The 20,520-nt window shown below is 50.8% G+C and overlaps 9 protein-coding genes across 9 annotated transcripts; 4 read left to right on the top strand and 5 right to left on the bottom strand.

Annotated features, from left to right (window-relative positions):
* Positions 1-1,094: 1,094 nt before the first annotated feature.
* Positions 1,095-3,644, bottom strand: MIND_00014100 (Eukaryotic translation initiation factor 2A; the record flags this gene model as incomplete). Its single annotated transcript, XM_037357113.1, has 7 exons — positions 1,095-1,217; positions 1,268-2,184; positions 2,225-2,347; positions 2,397-2,700; positions 2,753-3,152; positions 3,206-3,347; positions 3,431-3,644. 7 exons carry the CDS (start codon positions 3,642-3,644, stop codon positions 1,095-1,097), a joined length of 2,223 nt encoding a protein of 740 aa, XP_037225023.1.
* Positions 3,645-4,003: 359 nt separating this feature from the next.
* Positions 4,004-5,643, bottom strand: MIND_00014000 (Isocitrate dehydrogenase; the record flags this gene model as incomplete). The annotated part of the gene is made up of 7 exons (XM_037357112.1): positions 4,004-4,045; positions 4,095-4,602; positions 4,654-4,934; positions 4,984-5,103; positions 5,151-5,357; positions 5,407-5,501; positions 5,553-5,643. The coding sequence occupies 7 exons, from the start codon at positions 5,641-5,643 to the stop codon at positions 4,004-4,006; spliced, it is 1,344 nt and encodes a 447-aa protein (XP_037225022.1).
* A 377-nt stretch (positions 5,644-6,020) lies between these two features.
* MIND_00013900 (uncharacterized protein) lies at positions 6,021-6,434 on the bottom strand (the record flags this gene model as incomplete). Its single annotated transcript, XM_037357111.1, has 2 exons — positions 6,021-6,367; positions 6,416-6,434. The coding sequence occupies 2 exons, from the start codon at positions 6,432-6,434 to the stop codon at positions 6,021-6,023; spliced, it is 366 nt and encodes a 121-aa protein (XP_037225021.1).
* Positions 6,435-8,442: 2,008 nt separating this feature from the next.
* On the top strand, positions 8,443-9,822 carry MIND_00013800 (Carbohydrate esterase family 4 protein; the record flags this gene model as incomplete). The annotated part of the gene is made up of 4 exons (XM_037357110.1): positions 8,443-8,479; positions 8,533-8,700; positions 8,751-8,869; positions 8,917-9,822. The coding sequence occupies 4 exons, from the start codon at positions 8,443-8,445 to the stop codon at positions 9,820-9,822; spliced, it is 1,230 nt and encodes a 409-aa protein (XP_037225020.1).
* A 722-nt stretch (positions 9,823-10,544) lies between these two features.
* On the top strand, positions 10,545-10,981 carry MIND_00013700 (uncharacterized protein; the record flags this gene model as incomplete). The annotated part of the gene is made up of 2 exons (XM_037357109.1): positions 10,545-10,569; positions 10,623-10,981. 2 exons carry the CDS (start codon positions 10,545-10,547, stop codon positions 10,979-10,981), a joined length of 384 nt encoding a protein of 127 aa, XP_037225019.1.
* Positions 10,982-11,593: 612 nt separating this feature from the next.
* Positions 11,594-12,344, top strand: MIND_00013600 (uncharacterized protein; the record flags this gene model as incomplete). The annotated part of the gene is made up of 4 exons (XM_037357108.1): positions 11,594-11,674; positions 11,724-11,827; positions 11,886-11,923; positions 11,980-12,344. 4 exons carry the CDS (start codon positions 11,594-11,596, stop codon positions 12,342-12,344), a joined length of 588 nt encoding a protein of 195 aa, XP_037225018.1.
* A 2,531-nt stretch (positions 12,345-14,875) lies between these two features.
* Positions 14,876-15,301, top strand: MIND_00013500 (uncharacterized protein; the record flags this gene model as incomplete). Its single annotated transcript, XM_037357107.1, has 2 exons — positions 14,876-14,894; positions 14,943-15,301. 2 exons carry the CDS (start codon positions 14,876-14,878, stop codon positions 15,299-15,301), a joined length of 378 nt encoding a protein of 125 aa, XP_037225017.1.
* A 385-nt stretch (positions 15,302-15,686) lies between these two features.
* On the bottom strand, positions 15,687-17,186 carry MIND_00013400 (C2 domain-containing protein; the record flags this gene model as incomplete). Its single annotated transcript, XM_037357106.1, has 4 exons — positions 15,687-16,565; positions 16,611-16,836; positions 16,884-16,975; positions 17,025-17,186. The coding sequence occupies 4 exons, from the start codon at positions 17,184-17,186 to the stop codon at positions 15,687-15,689; spliced, it is 1,359 nt and encodes a 452-aa protein (XP_037225016.1).
* Positions 17,187-17,756: 570 nt separating this feature from the next.
* MIND_00013300 (Carbohydrate esterase family 4 protein) lies at positions 17,757-19,292 on the bottom strand (the record flags this gene model as incomplete). The annotated part of the gene is made up of 5 exons (XM_037357105.1): positions 17,757-18,608; positions 18,649-18,767; positions 18,819-18,986; positions 19,035-19,100; positions 19,157-19,292. The coding sequence occupies 5 exons, from the start codon at positions 19,290-19,292 to the stop codon at positions 17,757-17,759; spliced, it is 1,341 nt and encodes a 446-aa protein (XP_037225015.1).
* Positions 19,293-20,520: the final 1,228 nt, after the last annotated feature.

Below are 20,520 nucleotides of genomic sequence, written 5' to 3'. Positions count from 1 at the left end.
CACATCGCTCGCAACTGGGCGACGTGAGAGGAAGAAAAAGCACGTCATCAGCCCATCAAATGCCTGTCACGGTCACCCCGCGATGATGCTCTCTAGCGCTCTCTTCAAGTTCGATCCCTGCACGACCATGTTACGCTCCACAGAAAAAATCGTCTCCTGACTAGCGTTCACAAGGTTGCGCCTACTTCGTGCCCTCCCGCGGTCGATCCTATTGACTCTGGACTTCGAATGTTCACAACTTGCGCATCAAGGAAGAAGTCGGACTCTATAGCTACGTACTAGGTATTCAATGCAATAATGAGGAGTGCGGTAAGTAACATCTTCCATGTGTTTTGACGATAAGTCGCAGAGCCGCATGCTCACAACTCAGACAGATAAGGACTCTTCAAGACTCATCTCTGCCTGAGCCTCAGGAGACTGGAACGGAGTGCCAGTGTCTTGTTCACCGCTGAGTGTTAGACATTGCACAATGTCGTCAGTTGTGTCGACGGGTCAATCAGGCTGCCAAGATAAGAACGCTCCTTCAGACGAAGTGCAAGGTCCCGACATTTAACGCGTGGGACCAAGCAACCGTAAAAATCGATAGCCATTGAGTTCGCGGGCCTCATTACAAGACTTTGCGGTGAACGCGAACGTCGGGCGGCGTTCACGGTTGAGATCAATCCGTTCCTCATCTGCCAGAAATTGAAGCTGGACCTTTGGCATACATCGAAGCTTTGCCAGCCTGAGTGCAGCCAACAGCCTCAAGCCTTGCCAACCTCTGACTGGGAAAGCTTGAAGTACGTCTGCAGGTCAGATTCGATGGGTCGTACCTTAACCTATAGTATATTTTCTTTGCGGAAAAACTGGCCTGAAACAGATAGTTCGTCGGCATAACTCTGGATGATTCGTTTGTCATCCGCTCTTCACGATAGGTGACGGTCACGTTGTGTGTGACACTCGTGTCCTCCACTGCTGCATTGCAACACAAACGCGAAAGCACAGCGTTAGATGACCTATCCTCATACCATCATGATATATCCGCTATCTAATAAGAGCATACACAGAGCAAAGACCGACGACAAGCAAACGACAGAGGTGTTGTGAGTTGATTACTACGCTCCCAGCCCAGCCAGCTCCTTGCGTATCTCTGCCTCTCCCTCCATCTTTTTGAGCTGTGTCGCCTCCAAACGCTCGCCGCGCTTGGCCTTTTCCTTGAGCTCATCGATGGCTTTGAGCTAATGCATTGGTTTAGACGAGAAAGAGAAGACGAAACAAAGTCACAAACCTTCTTATTGAGATTGCGAACTTTCTTCGCGATTGGGTCCAGCGCGCCATCTGCCCCAGGTGTCGCAACACTCGGTGACAGCTCCCCTCCATCTGCCAAATCAGGCGGCGGGATGTAAAGTGAACCTTTGACATTCCCGTTGCTGTTCGACCTGCTGCCGTTGGGCTTCCCTCCTTCTCCAGCAGGCGTGACCTCGATTGACGGTCTCCCGGACCGAGGTTCCTCACCACCACCATTCCGCTCCCGGTCTTTGCGTCGAGGCCGGGTATTGCCATTGCCGTTGACATATCCCTCACCCGACCCGTCCTCTCCATCTTTCTTACCCTTCTTCCTCCTGTTCTTCTTCTCTCCATCAGGCCCGGGACTGGGTGAATGTGGAGCAGAACCAGGAGCACCAGGTACATGTCTCCTTCTCTCTCCACCATTCGAATACGGCGGCCCGCCTCCATTCGCTTGAGGCGCAGAGCCGGGGACTGGAGAGCGGTTATACCTGGGGGGAGTCGCACTCCCACTATGAGTGCCCATCACGTGAGGCACCCCACCCTCATCCTCACGCTTGAAAATGGCGGGAGTTGCGAGGCCGCGAGCACCAGGAGGCCTGTAGGCACCAGCAGGTCGAGTGGGTGTTGGTTTGGCGACTGCCGCATTCGCCAAAAACACTCGGGTTGGCAGGTGGAGCAGCCGGCAAGGTAGGTCCAAATGGCGCGACTTTATCGACTGGAGTCGGTCGCCACGAGGCCTGGTATAGTTCGTCGACAAGCTGGACATGCATGAGAGGCCCACTGCAGTGGTATATTTTGACACAGTTGTCGACTCGCAATCGGGGCGAAAGCGTTGCAGCCATGATGAAACGACCATCGGGAGACCAGTCACAGTAGGAGGTGTTTGACCCATCAATGGTGCATACTTTGCCCAGACTGCGACGGTCGAAAACGTCTATCTTCCCCGCCATGTTACCAAACCCTGCGATCATGACAAGTCGGCCTTGTGGGTTGAACGATATGAAGTTGGTAGGGGCAGAACCGAAGTCATGGATAGTCCGGACCCGCTGGTCGAAGATCATCGTTTTGGCGGGAACGACTGCAATAACCATTAGTTATCTGGGTAGTAAACGGACAAAATCACTGACATCCATACACAACACCAAACTCCTTAGAGGTCGGACTCCATGCAAAGTCGTGAATAGGACCATCCTTGTCGAGAGTAACCTTGCAATCGAAATTCCCAGCGGCGCTGAGAAGGTACAAGCCGCCCGTCTCTCCATAGTAACTCTTGTTCGAGTTGTCCACATCCGTCTGGGTCAACAGCAGCACCTGGGTTCCTAAATCGTTCCATTTAATCGTCGAACGTTGGGCTTTGAAGAATGTCTTCTGGCAGGTGGGCGGGCTGTTGAGTGAGAGCAGGCCGTAGATTTTGATGCTAGCGGGCTGGCCCTGCAGTTACATTCATCAGCGTTGGAAAAGCTACAATGAACGATAGGCAGACCTTTTTTTCCGCCACGAAAACCGCAATGGAGGGGTTGAGGCCAGGGCTCAAGGAGACACTGGTCGCATTTTCCACTTTAAGTTTGTCGACCACCCCCTTTGCCCATTCGGCTGGTCGAAAAACCTGAACTTCTGCCCCAACGAGCCGAATAGCATGCGATTCCGATATCGTGTACTGAAGATCCCATGCCTCCTGGCTCTTTTGAGTGAACGAGATGAGTTCTTCGCCTGTGGAGGAAGAAAAGACCCTGAGATTTTTGTGTTGCTCGCCGTCTTCGAGCTTAACAGGGCGTTCCCATGTCGAGAGGTAAGTTCCGCGCGGCGAAAACTTGATATCGACAATGTTGGGAATGGGCAGCTCTTGGAGAAGCTGGGCACCCTCTGCTTGGAAAATCCGCACCCTGAAGAAGAAAACGTGGTCGGAAAACCTCCACGAGGTAACAAAACAACGTACCCGCTAGCCAATGCATAGGCGTAGAGCCGTCCGTCAGCGCTATATTGATAGGTGCGCACGGGCACTTCGGGGACCTCAAAATTGGGGGCGACAATGTAGTCGGGTGAGCCGCCAACAAGGCCGATGGTTTTTTGAGCACGGACTAAAAACAGATTAGCCGAGAGGAAGCAGAGGAAACTAGAGAGGGAATGATAAAGGAATTCCGTATGACGATCGACCACAAACGTGGCACTAGGGGAAAGAGGATTCTTTCAAGCAATGGATGAGATCCTCCAAACTCTGTAAGGGCTTCGATATAGCCGCACAAAGAGCGGACACCGGTGACAACGGGCATCGTGGGGTTCATCGGCTTTTGGACGAGCCCCGGACCAAGGGAGTCGCGGAAGAAAATGGGGTTGGGATGGAAGAGGCAAACAGTAAGGGTGAGCAGTACTGACATGAGTATTGCTGCGAGATTTCGGAGGCCATCGTTGGAGTGTCGGTGGGGCAGAGGGACGGGGTGAGAAGCAAGCTAATGCTTCGCGGACGGGCGGAGGAGGGGAGGAGAGACAAGATGTGAGGCTGTGCAATTGTCACAGCACATTTTTTCCTGCCTGGTGATTGCGAGTTGTTGTGTGGTAAGAATGAACTTGAACGCTGGAGCCTTGGGAAACAAGTGAGGAAACTTCAAGCCGCTCAAAGTTCTTTCGAGCGCAGGGAAATGGTACTGGTGTCCGAATCGCCAACATTGTCACTTGAATCCAGCCCATAATATTCCTTTTCCAGCTACGAGATACAACAGGTTATTTTGCTAGATGTCTACAACTTCGCTTGCGCGCTGAGCTTCTTGTCCAGTTTAGTCTACCAAACGATTTTAGCGCCAGCTCATCGGGACAGAAATGAAACCTACCTTGACCGCATCCATGTAAACGTCGGTGATGACCCAGTGCTCGCGCTTCATCTCCCTCCCGTGGATCGCGAGCGCCAAATCCTTGGTCATCACACCGTCCTTGTCGATAACTTCCACACAAGCTTCCTCTAGCTTCTCGCAGAACGCCTTTAACGGGGCGTTGTTGTCGAGCTTGGCGCGGTGAAGCAAACCCCTCGTCCAAGCGAAGATGCTGGCAACCGGGTTGGTTGATGGCTCGTTACCCTTCTGATACTCGCGATAGTGTCTGGTGACTGTTCCGTGCGCTGCTTCACTCTCGATGACCTGGCCATCAGGGGTGATGAGCTCAGATGTCATCATGCCCAGACTACCAAAGCCTTGAGCAAGGATGTCAGACTGGACATCACCATCGTAGTTTTTGCAGGCCCAAACGAAACCACCAGAAGATTTGACAGCCTGGGCAACCATGTCGTCGATGAGACGGTGTTCATAATAGATAGCAGCGTCATCAAAGAGAGGCTTGTAGTGTCTAGCCATTATCAGCACCCGCTCAGAGGAACTTGAAAATCACGACACGCACGATTCATAAATCTCCTGGAAGATGTCTTTGAACCTCCCATCGTATTTTTTCATGATTGTGTTCTTGGTCGACATGAACAATGGCATTTTCTTCGCCAGCGCCATCTTGAACGAAGAGTGCGCAAACCCGGTTATTGACTCGTCGGTATTGTACATTGACATGGCGACACCTTTCCCTTTGAAGTCGTAAACATTCAAGGTCGTTGCAGGTGACCCGTCTGTTGGCGTGTAAACCAGTTGGAGTTTGCCGGGGCCAGGAGCAACAAAGTCGGTTGAACGGTACTAATAAGCCGACTTGAGCAGTCGAGTTATCCCACACAGAAATACCGACCTGGTCACCAAAAGCATGACGCCCGATAACGATGGGCTTCACCCACCCAGGTATGGGTTTGGGAATACGACTGAGGATGATAGGCTCCCTGAATACCGTTCCTCCGAGAATGTTGCGAATCTAAAGTTTTCAGTCAACTTGGAGGAATTGCGACGCATTGAACTCACCGTCCCGTTCGGACTCTTCCACATCTCTTTGAGTTTAAATTCCTCTACCCTGGCCTCGTCGGGCGTGATGGTTGCGCACTTGATGCCGACTTTGTGCTGCAGGATAGCGTTGGCAGCCTCAACAGTGACCTTGTCGTCTGTCTTGTCCCGGTACTCGAGCCCCAGGTCGAAGTACTTGATGTCCAGTTGCAGATAGGGCAGAATGAGCTGGAGACGTAAGTTGAACACAACACGTTGCACCGAACGGGGAACACACCTCTTCCCGAATCTTCTTCCAGATGATCCTCGTCATCTCATCGCCGTCCAGCTCGACAACAGGATTCGCCACCACGATCTTTTGAGCATCTGCCTCTGTTGCCTGGTGGTCAACCATGTCCAAACATGAATGGGAAATTTACTCACGAAGTCGGAGACTGGTGGTGAATGATCGTGACGCAGCAAACCTTGGCGGGAGCCGACTGGCAGCGGCCAGGCTTCGCGAGCGTAGATACATGGCGAGTTGAAAGGATTGTGGGGTAGGAATGTGGAGAAAGAGTCAGACGTGGCACAACCGCAAGGTTGCCAGCGTTAAAAATCAAGATGTGATCAACGGCGTCACAAGGAACAAACTTCTTCCTTGCCGAGCGCGAGGTTACAGCCTCGCTTGGACAGTCTCAACTCTCTTGTGCTGGTGCTAAAAGTACTACTAGGGAACTGGCAAAGCTGAATCGGCAGCCCGGTCCGAATCCAGACTCGGATATGATAAGATCATTGACATTCACGTGGCCAATTTTGCATCCAACGGAAAAGCTGGTCACTCCACACATCGCAGAATGTGGATGAAGAGATAATATCAATATTGTTATTTGGGCTCAGTAATACATTGAGGCTTTAGAACGTGATAGGCCACGAGTTTCGTAGGCCGACCGAGGCGCTCCCTTTGCCGTTGTAGATCAGCCCGCCATCATCGTCGTACAGTTTTGCAGTTGTGGCCGTGACCGTGAGCAAATATGTTCCCGAGACGGGGGTGGTCAATTGGCCCTTGAATGCGCCGTTTCCGAGGTTAGCGCAGTCACCCGTGCCGACTGCGGTATCGAGCGAGACATGGAGGGTGGTTCCATCTCCGAAGAGGATGAGGTCAACAATAGAAGAAGCGAATTCGCTGTCGGCGTGCGCGATAGTGGCTTGCAGGGCGGCTTCGTCTGCCGAGGGGACCTTCTCTTTGATAGCTTTGATTGCTGGAATACGTTAAAGGGAGGACATAGACGCCATTTACTGAGGCCTACCAGCGTCCCAGGTCGACATTATTGAGAGTAGATCGAGAAAATTTGTGAGGTCTGCACCGTTGTCAGTAGGGGCTGCTGCAACAAGGCCGAGAAACCAACTAGTGGTGAAAGCGGGAAGCTGAAACTGAGGTTGAGCATTTGCGCCTCACCCTTAAATACTGCTGTCCACCTAGCTGTGGTTTTGGGCAAGGACTTGAAGCTCGACTAGGAAACGCATCAACCGAAATGATGATGGCATTCGGAATGTAAGGATGAATGTTGGTTGAATGGATAACATATATGGCCAAGACGCTGGAGTCTCACGAGCCTTCAGTCAGTAGGAGTTTGAGCTCGCCGGTGGCTCGATGTGACAATTCGTCGTGTCGTGCCAGCGGTTCTGCAAAGACAGAACTAAAATCTTAGTTCCTGTGCATCCAGAGGCACGGCAGCATTATTATCTTGGAAAGCAACAAGGAGTTTCGGGCCTGCCGGTAGCCTGGTCGGCGGGAAGCGCATCCGAACTTGATTAACGAGTGTTAATATTGAGTGAAATCGCTGGGCACAGTACCGAACTGGGTGCTCGCCGTCAAAGTACTTGTATGTACTTATGCGAGTCGTCATGATGAGCGATTCCCCAAGTTTCAACCTTCAACGTTGACCTCTAGGAAAACCATCGCCTGGCCATGATATAGCTGAGAGAAAAAGATTGCGTGATGTGACCTGACGTGACCTGTCACGCTAGTATGGCTGCAACACGCACAGCCGCAATTCAAAAATGTTTAGGTGGGAAACGTTAGTGGGAATATATAAAGTTTTTTCTTGGCCCAAAAACTCATTGCAAAACATTAAATATTTTGGTCCTAAAAATCCTGTTGCCCCAGCCAAGTCAACATTTTTTGAGCAGAAAAACTCAAAGTTTTTTACACAATAAAAAATTAATTGCAAAATTTTATATATTCCCACTAACGTTTCCCACCTAAACATTTTTGAATCACGGCTGTGACGAACCGCGACTGACTGCGACTGAGTGTTTTCATTCTATGGTCCTAGTCTTCTTCACATCTTTCGTAAAATCTGTATAAAGGACAGTGGGCGCCTCTCCATTATAAACTCGCCAGCCTATCATCCTTGACTTGGTTCTTGTCCCAGATCATTGAAGATAAAGCGACCATCAAGCTACTTGAGCGATGTTCTAAGCCAAATGACGCCCCCCGCGACGGTCGACGATAGCAGGACGAGCGAAATCCAGGGTTTATCACCACCTAGCAAGGTCAGCACCCATCAAGCACGTTTGGCTCGTTTTCATGGCGATGGAGAGGATACAACAAATATGTAGCTCCGCGGAAGTTTCGTGAGTCTGCATGTGTTCATCACCTGCGCCTGCGTCGGCAATGCTTTCAAGTTGGGCCAGCTCATGGGCTATTTTTGTTTCATCGTTTGGTCAACAAGAGATACGTGTTGGATACACGGCGACCGAAGCCGTCCCGGAAATTCCCATGAATGCAACTCCCGTCTTAGGCCACAATCCGAATTCATCTATCCAGCCGCACTGGTAGCTTAAGTTTCCTCCTTCGCAAGGTCAAGATTCTTCCTTCCATCGAATAGGGATCATCAAGTCTTCTGCAGTACTTCCGCTCTTCCACTCCTCGTCTCCACCCGTTCCGGCTGATTTCACGATTGATCCATCAATCTCAACAAGATAACGACGCGGCGAGCTGTTGCCGTATTTTCGTCGAAAAGTACAAGTACACATGTTGCTGCTGCGAGTGCATCCCCACTCGTTCCTTTCTTCCTGCTCTTTTTTCCTTCATATTGTTTTGCCCTCATTGCGACTCGTATGGTTCAACGGCCTCCGTTTTCACCATTCATATTCTGCTTGTTTGTTGCTTCCTCCTTCGCTCATCCCAGCCACGACGACGCACGACATCTCCCTGGCGCTTGGTATCATCAAGACGATCACCCAGGTTCTCATACTTAATGCTTGCGTCAAATATACTTGGTGCTAATCATGTTCCCATTAGTGAGAACACTTTTCCGTCGTGGCACAGATGGAAACACCTACGCTCCTGTTGGCTCTCCTGGAAAGTCTATACATATCTCGTTATCATCTTGCAACTCCAACTAATGTTCGGAAATAGAATGGTCCAAAGGCTTTCCCAAAGCCGGGGCAACACCCAACAACATTCCTGATATATGGACCGCCGCACTGAAGGCTGCTGCTGATAGCAAACTGATTCCCAACATCCCCGTCGCCTATGTCGACCCAAACCTCCCCGATGGCGAGGGAATTCCGACATATCCCAAAGGTAACCGCCATGTTTCTTGTAAGACAGGGAAGCTTATTGAGTTAAAACAGGCCACGATCCCAATAGTGCTGAGGTGTGCTCCGCGACCGCCAAGTGCAAAATACCTGGAGATATTTGGGATGCGCCGGAAGGGCAACTGGCATTGAGCTTTGACGATGGCCCCACCGATGTCAGTGCTTTGGATCATAACCTGGTCGAATTGACGAGGACTTCCAGGCAACCGCTGACTTATTAGACTTCCTCAAAGCCAACGGCCAGACGACGACCCACTTCATGATTGGCAGCAACATCCTTTCCTCCCCTAATGCATTCAGCAAAGCGTTCGATCTCAACAATGACATCGCAGGCAAGCTTTCGTTTGTTTCACAAATGGCTCACGGAGAACATTCAGTTCACACATGGAGCCACCCATTCATGACCACGCTCTCCAACGAAAAGGTCGTCGCTGAGTTGGGCTGGACAATGCAGCTGATCCACGACTCAACTGGCGGAAGAGTTCCCCGGTTTTGGCGTCCACCTTTTGGCGACAGTGATGTCCGCACCCGTGCGATTGCAAAAGAGGTCTTCGGGCTGACGACGGTTATCTGGAACAAAGACACTAGCGATTGGGGGCTGACAGACAAGCCTCCAAGCAGCTCTCTCTCTAAAATCAACGCTAGCATGACCCAGTGGCTTACGGCGAAGAGTAAATCGCCTGGATTAGTCATTCTCGAGCACGAGCTGACAAGTCAGAGTGTGCAAGCATTCAAGAGCGCATATCCTGTCATGAAGAGCAACAACTGGAACGTCGTGTCGCTCGCCCAGCTTTTCGGTAATGGCAACGCCTATCTCAATGCCGCAGATAACCGTGGCGCGGTTCCTCTTGTAACGAATATTGCGAATGCGAAGAACGGGAACCCTTCCATATCTCAGCCACTCAGTTTATCTTCTACTTCCGGCAGGGCAAGCACCTCTAAAGGAGGCAACTCGATTCTTCCTACTTCATCTACCCGCCCATTACCATCGTCGAGCGCCGCTTCCAGAGGGAATTCCAATGACGCAGAACGACTCCGAGCGGCATTTCACATCTGGTTGCCAGTTCTTTTCGGCGGAATAGCTGGCCTAGGACTTGTGCTTTGTTGATCGGACTCCTTGGACTATTACTATTACCACTTCAGTAGCTATATGCACTTATTGGACTGGCACTTACTATTACAAATATAAGCACTTGTACTGGATTACTTATTAATACTTAAACGCATGATATTTGGCACGTGACTTCGAAAGTGTCGTCGTTGTCAATGTCTAATGTTGGTCTAATGTCTTCGTCGCGCTCCACCAGGACTCAGAGTGTCCATCTCCTTCGATCGCTTCACCCGTAACAAATTGTTTGACTTGTCCGCCGGGCTTCTTTGTGACAAGAACAGGCGGCATACATTCACGGTAATAGAAGATGTTTGACCAGCTCAGCCGCTGAACTCTGGACATCAAGGCCATCTCCGGCGTCTCCAAAGCTCCTAGAGCCTCAATACGATGACAATAACCCGCCATATTCCGGCGGCGCCTCCTCCCGCGGCCCGTGGCATCTTTCATTCGACATCCATTCCCCTTGCGTTCCCAATGTCATATGAACAACGTTCAATTGCTTGTTACTGAAAGGTTCGCAGCCTTTCCATCAAACACTAGCAAGCTCTGTAATAACGGAACCGGTATTTAAGGACAACCTCTCAGTCGGAAACACCAGTCGGCGTCCCCCCATTTTTCTTCCAAGGTCAGTTGTGTGGCATATCCTCGTTTGCGCAGTCACTTAGCTGAACACCCTCTAGTTCTGCGATCCCCCTAAACCTGACTTTTATTTTTGAACAATGGCCGTCGCGACCTGGGAGACTTGTGCGATGTGTTATCTCGGGCGTTATATTGCCAGTGTGCTCAACATCCTCTAGCACTTACTGCCCTCAAGGACAATACCCCCGCTGCTGCAGAGGCCGCTGCCTCTACTTCCCTGACTGAGCGCATCGCAGCTGCTGACAAGGAATTCGCTGCCTCGATTGTTCGCTTCTTGATCTACTCAGACGGAACTTCACTCTGGATTACAAACAAGTTCCAAACTGGACAGGGCGCGTGTCCTAAAGTCGGAGCTGCCGCTTTCACAGGGTTCCAGACTGGCTGGTTGTCTGGCACTTACAAGCTCGTCATCACCGCCCACCATGTAAAATTGGTCAGCCGTTTTGGACTCATTGTCTTCCACGGTACGGGCTTCGCGCCTCCCCCTCTTCGCGGTAGCTGGCCCGTCGTTTTCTAAAGTCATGTATAATATTTGTTTTGTACCGTATTATTTACATAAATAACAAACAACTTGGCCACACATGATGATACCAAGACGCACACAGTTGCCCCAGTATGTCACGTTCGGTCACTCTGTTGATTCCTTTCCTCGATCCATCGTCAACGTTCGCAGTCCGAGTCCTTACTCTCTTGCAACATTCAAGCCATGTCACGTTCACCCACTAGTATACTAGTAGGGACGACCAACGTCGCCGTATCAAGCAGGTGGAACTGAGTACTTCAAGTTGACTCTGGCGAGTGGTTATTCAGCGTTTCGGCACGGATTACCTGTTCCGGTGTGGCTTTGACGACAACGAGGCCGACATCAACTTGCAGACGACGGTCTAGGTCCCACTATCCTCATTCAGCGGCGACATCGTCCCTGGCAAATCACGTCAACCCACCGCAAGTTTACACACTACATACATACACAGCCTTTCGGCGGGCCTTCATTCCTACTGGCGTTCGCAATGGTGTTTAGAACCCAATACCGGACAGTGGACCCGGCTCTTCTCCCATCCCGTCATAGGCCGAATCCTAAATCAATTGCGACTCTCTTCCCCCCCTCCCGCAGCATTTCCCAAGCTCGATGATCTGTTATGGGTTTTCTTATCTGGCACAAGCTCTAAATATGGAGCTACATATGACCCCGATTGACCTTCTTCGAGACGTGTGGTTTGCGTTCATCCTTACATTCAACACGTCAATGACATTGTTAGTCCTGCTTCAAACCTTCCATTAGCCTTGACGAGCAATCACCGTCGAGGGGCCGGTATATTAGGCAGCGGAGGAGCGGAAATTTTGACTCGAAGCTCCTCGCAAGGTCGGTGTCACAACATCTGTTGTGTTGACCCTCGAGCCTTATCATTTTACCAACCCAGCAATATCTTATCCTCAACTATGTCTAATTGGGATGCTTGTGAGTGATGGTATATGCGGAGTCATAATCGACTGATCGAGCATCATCCACTATAGCACTGAAAGTCTTGAGAAACAAGGCCCCTGCTGTTGCTGAGCCTTCTATCGCTGCGGCCTTAGACGCGCGCATTGCAGCTGCCGAGAGGGAATTCGATGCGTCGCTTGTCTGGCTCATCTTATATCCAGATGGTACCAACCTCCATCTTGGGACCAACGGGCTTCAGCACTATGGAGTGGGCCCGTCCAGGAATATCGGACACGGTGCTTTCAAAGGATTCCAACATAGTCTATTCTTCGGCCCTTACACTCTCCGAGTCACTGCAACGAGTGCGCACCTGTACAACCCGTTTGGCATTGCCGTCTACGAAGGCACAGGCTATGCTCAACCTTCAATTCGTGGGTTCTGGTCGATGGTGTTTTAACTGGGATAACATTAGCATACTCATACTGTCTGAATCTTTCATACTTATTGCGGACTAAACTTTGTATTACTATGTACTCAAATAACAATCAAGCTCAGCTTACTTGCCAAATCGCTTTACGCATGTCACAACACTGTCACGACCCATGATTTTGCCGCTTACAACGTTTACTGAGAGTTGAAGTCAACGGTTGCCCTGCTCTTCTACGAACACCAGAGTGTATGCATCTATTTCTCCTTGGAAGCCAGCTTTGAATACTGCAACTGTAGGGGCCCACTCGCGTTCGTTGCGCGTTCAACTTGAAAACATACTCACAGTATACTCTGAGTACTCAAGCTCTCACTCGAAGCCGCCAGCACTGACGACTCCGCTGTAAGGTTTGAGGAGCTCATGCTTGGTAGCGTCGACATTTTAAATTTGCTTCCTCAGGCTGGCGCTGACTACAAACCACATAAGCACGAGCACAAGGGGCACCAACCATGGCAGCTTGCGACTTTGCACCGGTAGTCTGGCAGTTAAGAGACCAGGTTGACACTAGAAATGATGCAAAGAGTTCGTGTCCACACTTGCGCACGGCTTCTCTCTGACCCGATTTCTCCAGGGTCCAACCAGGCAGACCACACGAATCTGCCCAGGGCGACGGCATGGGATTTGCCGTTCTCTGCCATGAAAGTCGTAGCTCAATCTCAAGACTCTCACTTGACCACACTGTCTTCCTTTCATGACATCCTGCATTCTGGTAGCATACAACCCTCCATTCGGTGCGTCGACGCTCAACATCAACAATATTTCCAAGCTCGGCTCCAAATCTCGCCATTCACTGAGCCTCTTCGGACAATAATGATCATCGAGAGGTAGCAGCATATTTAAGGAAAGCCTACAGACGTGAAAATTAAAGCCCGCTCGTTTATTGAAAGGTCGGCTGCTTGCCTCTGGCAGTGCCATCGATAGCTGATAAACCTATCTTTAGTTTCCCCCAATCAGCGAATCATCAGCCATGTCCACCTGGGATGCTCGTAGGTCACCCTTTGAACCCGCTGGATTTCAAGTCAAGTCCTGCAATAGCACTTCACCGCCTTAAAGACAATGTTCCCACCTCTGCTAATGCCGCCGCCGCCGCCAGCCTTGATGAGCGAGTCGCAGAGGCCGACAAGGAATTCGCTTCTTCCGTCGTCCCCCTCCTCCTTTGGGCGGACGGTTCAATAATCTATGTCTCCACCAATATCCAACAGGGCCAAGGGCTGTGCGGCAAAGCAGGTGATGCCGCTTTCAAGGGCTTCCAGACCGGCTGGTTATACGGCACCTACACCCTCACCGTGACCTCCACCACTGCGCAGTTGTTGAACGCCAACGGCCTCGTCGTCTACAACGGCATTGGATATGCGTCATCGACTATTCGTGGCACCTGGCAAGTCAGTTTCTAAACAGTCCATACCTGTAGCAGCAGTCCTGGGCTGGGAACAATTCACTCCGAGTTCAAAAGTTGGCAACTTGTCCCAAGTACTTACCTGTTCTCTCAATCCCATCTGTATTTTGTGTTGTACACCCCTTCCGTCGCCGTGTACTATGAACCCTTTGAGATGATACCGCTATAAAAAGAAAGTTGGGAGATGAGCGAGTGCCACGTGATCATGACACATCTTACAAATCACCACCAACCGTCGACCAGTTGACTCGGAGCCACAATTTAGCACAGAGACGCATGAAGCAAGTGATTCCTATTTCCAGTTCGTCTTCCTGCAAATGTCGCCGTACTACTCTGCCCAGCCGTATTTTCCTGTGACGTATTCAAGCTCAAGTCAAGATATCCGTCCGGTGCCCGAATCTTACCGTAAAACAACAATAACTCGATCTGCTCATCTCCTCCCTACTTCAATAATCATCAAAAGCTAAGGCTATGCTATGAATTCCTAGACAACAGGGCTCCAGGTCCGAATACACTGTTCAACGGCATCTTGCTCAAGTTACTTCCGGCGAATGCACAACTCCGAGTCCTGGTACACAGAAGACAGCAGCAACGAAATTATGTTGGCATTCCGGCAATTGGAAACCCCTGCAGACACAACAATGATGTGGAGAGGTCAGACGCGCACTTGCACTTGCTATTCGGTTCCCGAATCAGCTCGCGCTTCTCACTTGGACGGCATACAAATCATTATCATTTGTACGACGAGTTGTAACTCAAGGTCGAGAACCTATTTTCAGACGGACTCCGCCAATTCTCCGCATTTTCCCCCCTCGAGATGTGACATCCCACATTCTAATAACATTCAGTCCTACATTCGGCGCGTCGACCTTCCAGTATTTCCAACCTCAGCTCCAAATGTCTCCATCACATTGAGCGAGCCTTTTTGAGCAACAAAGACAAAGGAGCTGCAGAGTATTTAACAACAGCATATGGAAAGCACATCTCAGTCCAAGCCCGCTTACCTCCAAGGTCGGTTGACAAACGCTCGGGCTATTCGTGTCGTTCAATTGACCGTCTCCCCAGTTTTCATACCAAAGCTACCAATTATCCCTGATTTTAAAACATGTCGACCTGGGACGCCTGTAGGTCATCGTCAACGCGTCCATTTCTCAACTGACTTTCTGCTCCAGCACTGAAAAGCCTCAAAGACAAGGCCCCTGCTGCTGCTGAAGCCGCCGCCACTTCGAGCCTAGACGAGCGAGTCGCAGCCGCCGACAAGGAATTTGCATCCTCCGTCGTCCCCCTGCTCCTCTGGGCAGACGGCTCCATTATTTACGTCACCACCAACAACCAGCAAGGCCAGGGCCTGTGTGGCAAGGCGGGTGATGCCGCTTTCAAGGGCTTCCAGACCGGCTGGCTCTACGGCACCTACACGCTCGTGGTCACCTCCACCACCGCGCAGTTGTTGAACGCCAACGGCCTCGTTGTCTACAACGGCATTGGATACGCGTCGCCAACCATTCGCGGCAGCTGGCAAGTCAGTTTCTAAGTAGCAACCTGGAATAACAGTTGTTGTCAATAACAATGTTTTTTGAATCTTGTTGTTTGTTTCTTGTGGCGTGCCCCACTATAGTTCCCATTGCTTATCAGATTAGCCTCAAACCATCATTTCATGCTGCCCCCTCGAGAGTACTATACTCAGGGTAATCGCAGCAGCAGCAGCATCACCTGAGTGGAAATAACAAGCGACAGCCGCCAGATCCGAGTTTGGCCAGTTTTTATCTTTCACTGTGTCCCAGATTCAGCACAGTTTATTATATATGTGCTTAGTACTTGCTGCACTTCTGCTCAAAAGGCTCACTGTAAAATTGTTTGTTGACTCTGAACCCATTAAATTTGGAAAGCTACCACATATAGACCCAATAAATAAGCATTTACGCCATATAATTCTCCAGCTGCGCCCCAGAAATCGTATTGGCGCGATGCGCAAGCGTCTCTTCCTCGCCATGCCGCTGTGGCTGGAGATCCTCCTTTCGGATTCCACGATGCTGAAGAGCATACGCCCGACATGCCTCTCTGCTCTGGACCAGCTCTGGGTCTTCCCTGTCGAGCGCGTATACTCTCATACCCGTAAAGTTGTACTCCAACAACGCTTTCAGCGTCGGCAGGAGGGTTTTGTCGGGGGAGTAAGTCCCCGAGTTGTTGTCGACGACCAGCTCCCATTCCACGTCGCCATCGTTCGTTGACTCCCTGAATGCGGCCCAGCCTCCCGCTGGCCGTGGGTGGAACTCGCCCGAGTAGCGGACACAGGGATGGCAGTTGGCGTGCAACGCGTGTTTTGACGCAAAGTCGACGAAAAAGGCGGCACCCGTTTCGGAAAACCGCAGCGAGTCGTCCTCCGCTGAGATGATATAAGTGTAGACAGCGGGCTTGACCCGCGTTCCCCCTCGCAAAAGGCCGAGAATCTCATGCCCTGCTTCAATGACCCCAAACTGGTTGGTCGTTGCACGGGCATACAGCAAGCGATGGCCCCCCATAATGCCAGACCGAACCGCCATCGATGAGGGCCCTGGGCCAAATATGTTTTGGGCGGCCTTGTAGCCGTGATTCCATTGCTGGACGGTGTCGCCAAAGAAGAGCTGGACACCCTTGATGTACATTTTCCATGTCGAGTACAACCGAGCGCGGTCATCCGAGGTGCTGTTGGTGAGGAAGCCGACTGTTGGCGAGAAGTGGCGCGAGAAGCGAATCGGTCCGTCAAACGTGTAGGGTGAGGCTTTCGGATCTTCGGTGTTGGATTTCGTGCTCTCAATCTACGGTTCATTAGTTTCATAACAAGAATTCGTCAAAACACACACCTTGAGCCAGAAGGTCCCTCCAGCCTTGCGCAGCAGCGGTCCCTCAATCTCAGCCTCTTTCGCACCAGCAGTTACGGAAGTGGTGAATTTGCCAATGAAATCATCGGCCTTGGCGCCGTCGTCTTTGTCGAGGACTTCGACGGAAAGACTGGCATGGGCGGGAACGTTTTTCACCCTCCAGATCTCATTCCACACTGGTTTGAGGGTGTTGACTTTGACGGTGGACCTATTGAATACTAAGAGGTGAATGGCGGATAGTACACGAAGACGGACACGAAAGAGATTCTGTTGTCGAGCTTGGCCACGAAGTAGGGGTCGGCAGAGCCAACAACATCGACTTTGGGGATGCCAGAGGCACCGATGAACTGCAAAACATCTGAAAAACTATTCGTAAAAAGAAGACGACAAACGCACTTGAATCGTGAGATCGACATAGGGAATGTCGAGGAGATGCTCCTCTGCCAGGGACTTTGTTACCGCAGCCAGGTCATGGGCATTGTCTCGAGCGTGGTGGACGGCGTTGCCGATGGACTCGATTATCCTGCTCATACTGAGCGGCTGACGTCTGGAGCGCATGAGAAAAAAAAGAGAAAAAAGGTAGAGAGGGGTGAAATGAATGGATGTCACTACCTTTTGCAAAGCGGCTAAGTAGGTCGAAACACCGGAAAGCGCGCCGTTGCCGCAGCACGAGAAAGCGGTGGTGGGGGGAGAAAATGAAGGATGCAGTGCTAGTGATTGAAGAAGAACCATATTGAATGGGCAAATCTTGCCACGACGCCGGGGAGAACATGAAGGGAAGACCAGAGCACTCGTCCCAATTTTAAACGCCCAGAGAAAGTGCAAAGGATTGATACGCGGAAGTAAGTCCTGGACGCGACCATGTGACGACTCGGAACAAAAAGCCAACGCGTTTGGTATCCCGAGTTAAGTATACTGAGTAACACTGTAGCAGGCTGAAACCACCGCTAGCATACCCAATGAATAGCACTTGGAAATTGACGCTATAGTTGCGCTATGATATAGAGATCTTTTATTTAAAGCCAATATTAATACTGGCTGGATACTCGGAAGTCCTCAGTACTAGTAGCAAATCTGCGTCATAAAAAGTCCAGTCTAAATTATGTCCATCTAAAAGTCGTGGCAGTGTCATAAGCTTAAGGAGAGTAACAGTCCACATAGACAAAGTGTAAAAATGGTCGAAGTCGAAAACCTTCCCACAGCCGCGTTGTTCGAACTCTTGCTATTAGGAATGGGAGATGGTGACGACAATGAAGTTGGATTGGACATCGTTGATCGGGATATGGCGGTTGAAGCGCGGAGTGCAGAAGATGAGGAGACAGGCAGTGAAGCATTCTTCGCATTCAAGATACTTCCAACCGGCGTGACTGCACTTCCACTTGTTTCCGCGTTCAAATACGCGCCAGTCCCATTCCCCATCAACGTTGCCAACGACACGACATTCCAGTTGTTCTTCTTCATGACCGGATACGCATTCTTGAATGCCTGCACACTCTGGTCGGAAAGCTCATGCTCCAGGATGACCAAGCCGGGCGACTTGGTTTTGGAGGTGAGCCATGTGGTCATGCTCGCGTTGATCTTGGCCTGGGTAGTCCCGGGCGGCGTATCGGTCAAGCTCCAGTCATCTGTGTCTTGGTTCCAGATGACCGTCGTCAGTCCAAATACCTCTTTTGCGATTGCCCGGGTCCGCAGGTCACTGTCACCGTAAGGCGGCCGCCAAAACCGCGGAACTCGCCCGCCCGTCGAGTTGTGTATGAGTTGGATTGTCCACCCAAGCTCGGCGACCACCTGGGTATTTGTCAAGGTCGTCATGTACGGGTGACTCCAGGTATGGACAGCGATATCGTCGCCTTGACCAAAAGCCTTGGAGAACTGATCAGGCAAGTCGAGCAGATTACTGCCGATCATGAAGTGCGTTGCGGTTTGGTTCTGTGAGAGCAGAAAGGAGGACAGTCCATCTGATGCCTTCAAAAGTTGCAACTGGATTGGTGAATGAGCAATAAGATCAAGCGGAACGTACACTCGTAGGCCCATCATCAAAACTCAGAGCGACATAGCCGTTCGGTGCATCCCAAACATCACCAGGAATTCTACACTGATAGCTTGCAGAACAAACAGAAGGGCTGTTGGGATCATTTCCTATTCCACAAGATCAGCATAGCGAAAAAGGTGACTCAGAAGTCAACACACCGGCCGGATATGTTGGTACACCAGAGCCATCAGCGCCACTGGTGTCGACCTTTGCAACAGGGACATCGGGAATGACTTTGTTAGAGACAGCAGAGTTTAGGGCGTCTGTCCATGCTTGAGGTACGGTTGTTGGTGTTGCCCATTCTGTCGGATAGCCAGCCTTCCACGCTGCGATAGAGCTTATTATTTCATCTCAAAGAGAAAGATAACACGTACCGGATGACCCAACAGCGGCATATGAAGTGCCATCCGTGTTGCCAGCCCGCTTGAAAAGCGCATGGACTTTGATCGAGTTAGTTAGTTTCGAGATGAAGGCATGACGTGAGGTAACACCATACCTGGATGGTCGTCGTGCTGATACCAGCTTTCAGAAAGTGGTCGTGCAATGTTGTGCTCGTTATGCGAATGCACTTCAACCGCAAGGGTAGATGTCGAGACCAGCGGTAGAGCAAGAAGAGAAAGTGATGCGAGCATGAATGATTGTGGTGTGGTCCTGGCGGGTGGAGGAAAGTCGAAGGATGCGTTGATTGTGAGGTATAGGAGTAAATCCACGGCAGTACGACGAGAGCTGAGAAATAGTGTGCAAGCGCCGTCAGCCTCGGAATTCAGAACCAAGTGCTTTTATATAACAAACCCGAGTCCACGCTGAAAACATCCAGGCCAGTTCGGCAGACGATAGAGGGCGGAAACGGGCGCGGCGAGTTATCGCCGTTGGCGCTTACCCTGTACAGCGACATTGGAAGCCAGTTTAGAGCGGTGAAACACAGTGTAATTGTTCGCGGCATTGGTGGCAGGATATCGAGGTGACGAAGGTCTTTATCTGAATGCATTTTGGATCTTGAGGATGAAGCGAAGTCCGCGCTTGCCGTAATTTCTTCGTCATCATCCTCGAACAGCCCCCCACGCATATGAATACTTGCGTTGGTGTTTTCCCTGATCCTACTGGTTATGTCTGGGTACAACAAGAGTCGAAAGGAGAGCTGTAGTTGAGAGATGGGACAGAATCGGACATCACTGTGGTGGATTGAATGCGGTGTCTTTCTTTTCGGCGCGAAAGTCATTGCTTGGTGGTTTTCAAGGCAACATGTGCGGCTCCGTGCCTCTCGCTCTCCGTCTTCCGTGTAGTGTTGCCGACCCCGGGTTGGTCGACAGCGCAAAGGAAGCACACGGGTGCCGTTGGCCGATAAAAGCCCCTGGCGGCTTATGAGCGACTCTCGAGCTAGAATCAGCTTTTCAAGCCTGATGCTCCGACCACACATTCTGAATCATTCAGAGTTGCGACCAAGTTGCGATGCTTATCCGGTATATTCCGAGCACTTGATCGCCGTCATGATCTACAACTACCGATGATCCGCTTCGGTCCTTTGAATTTGACCTTTCGGGGTGATCGTTCGATTGGGTCTTGTGGACAAAGGCATTACTTACAGGTTCAGAGCTCTATCGGTGTAACCAGGGTGTATCTTTCATTGTGGCAAAATGATTCTCTTCAGACGAGTCGAGACCATTGACATTTATCTAGACCCTTGACCACCGTGACAGAGTGACAGTTACAGTAGCTACGGGTGTGACAGTCGGCAACATCGGCATCATTTCGGAGCTTGTCTGGAACCCTCAGCTCCCACTCGAGAAATCCAGGAAACTACCTCAATACTGTACGGGTACGTCCAGAATTACAACGGTAGCCAGCTGGCTCAGTCTTCTG

This window comes from Mycena indigotica (assembly GCF_014461135.1).
Source record: "Mycena indigotica strain 171206Taipei chromosome Unknown Mind.scaff0001, whole genome shotgun sequence".
Lineage (NCBI taxonomy): Eukaryota > Fungi > Basidiomycota > Agaricomycetes > Agaricales > Mycenaceae > Mycena > Mycena indigotica.
Note: the sequence above shows the minus strand (reverse complement) of the source record. Positions and strands in the feature narration are given on the sequence as shown.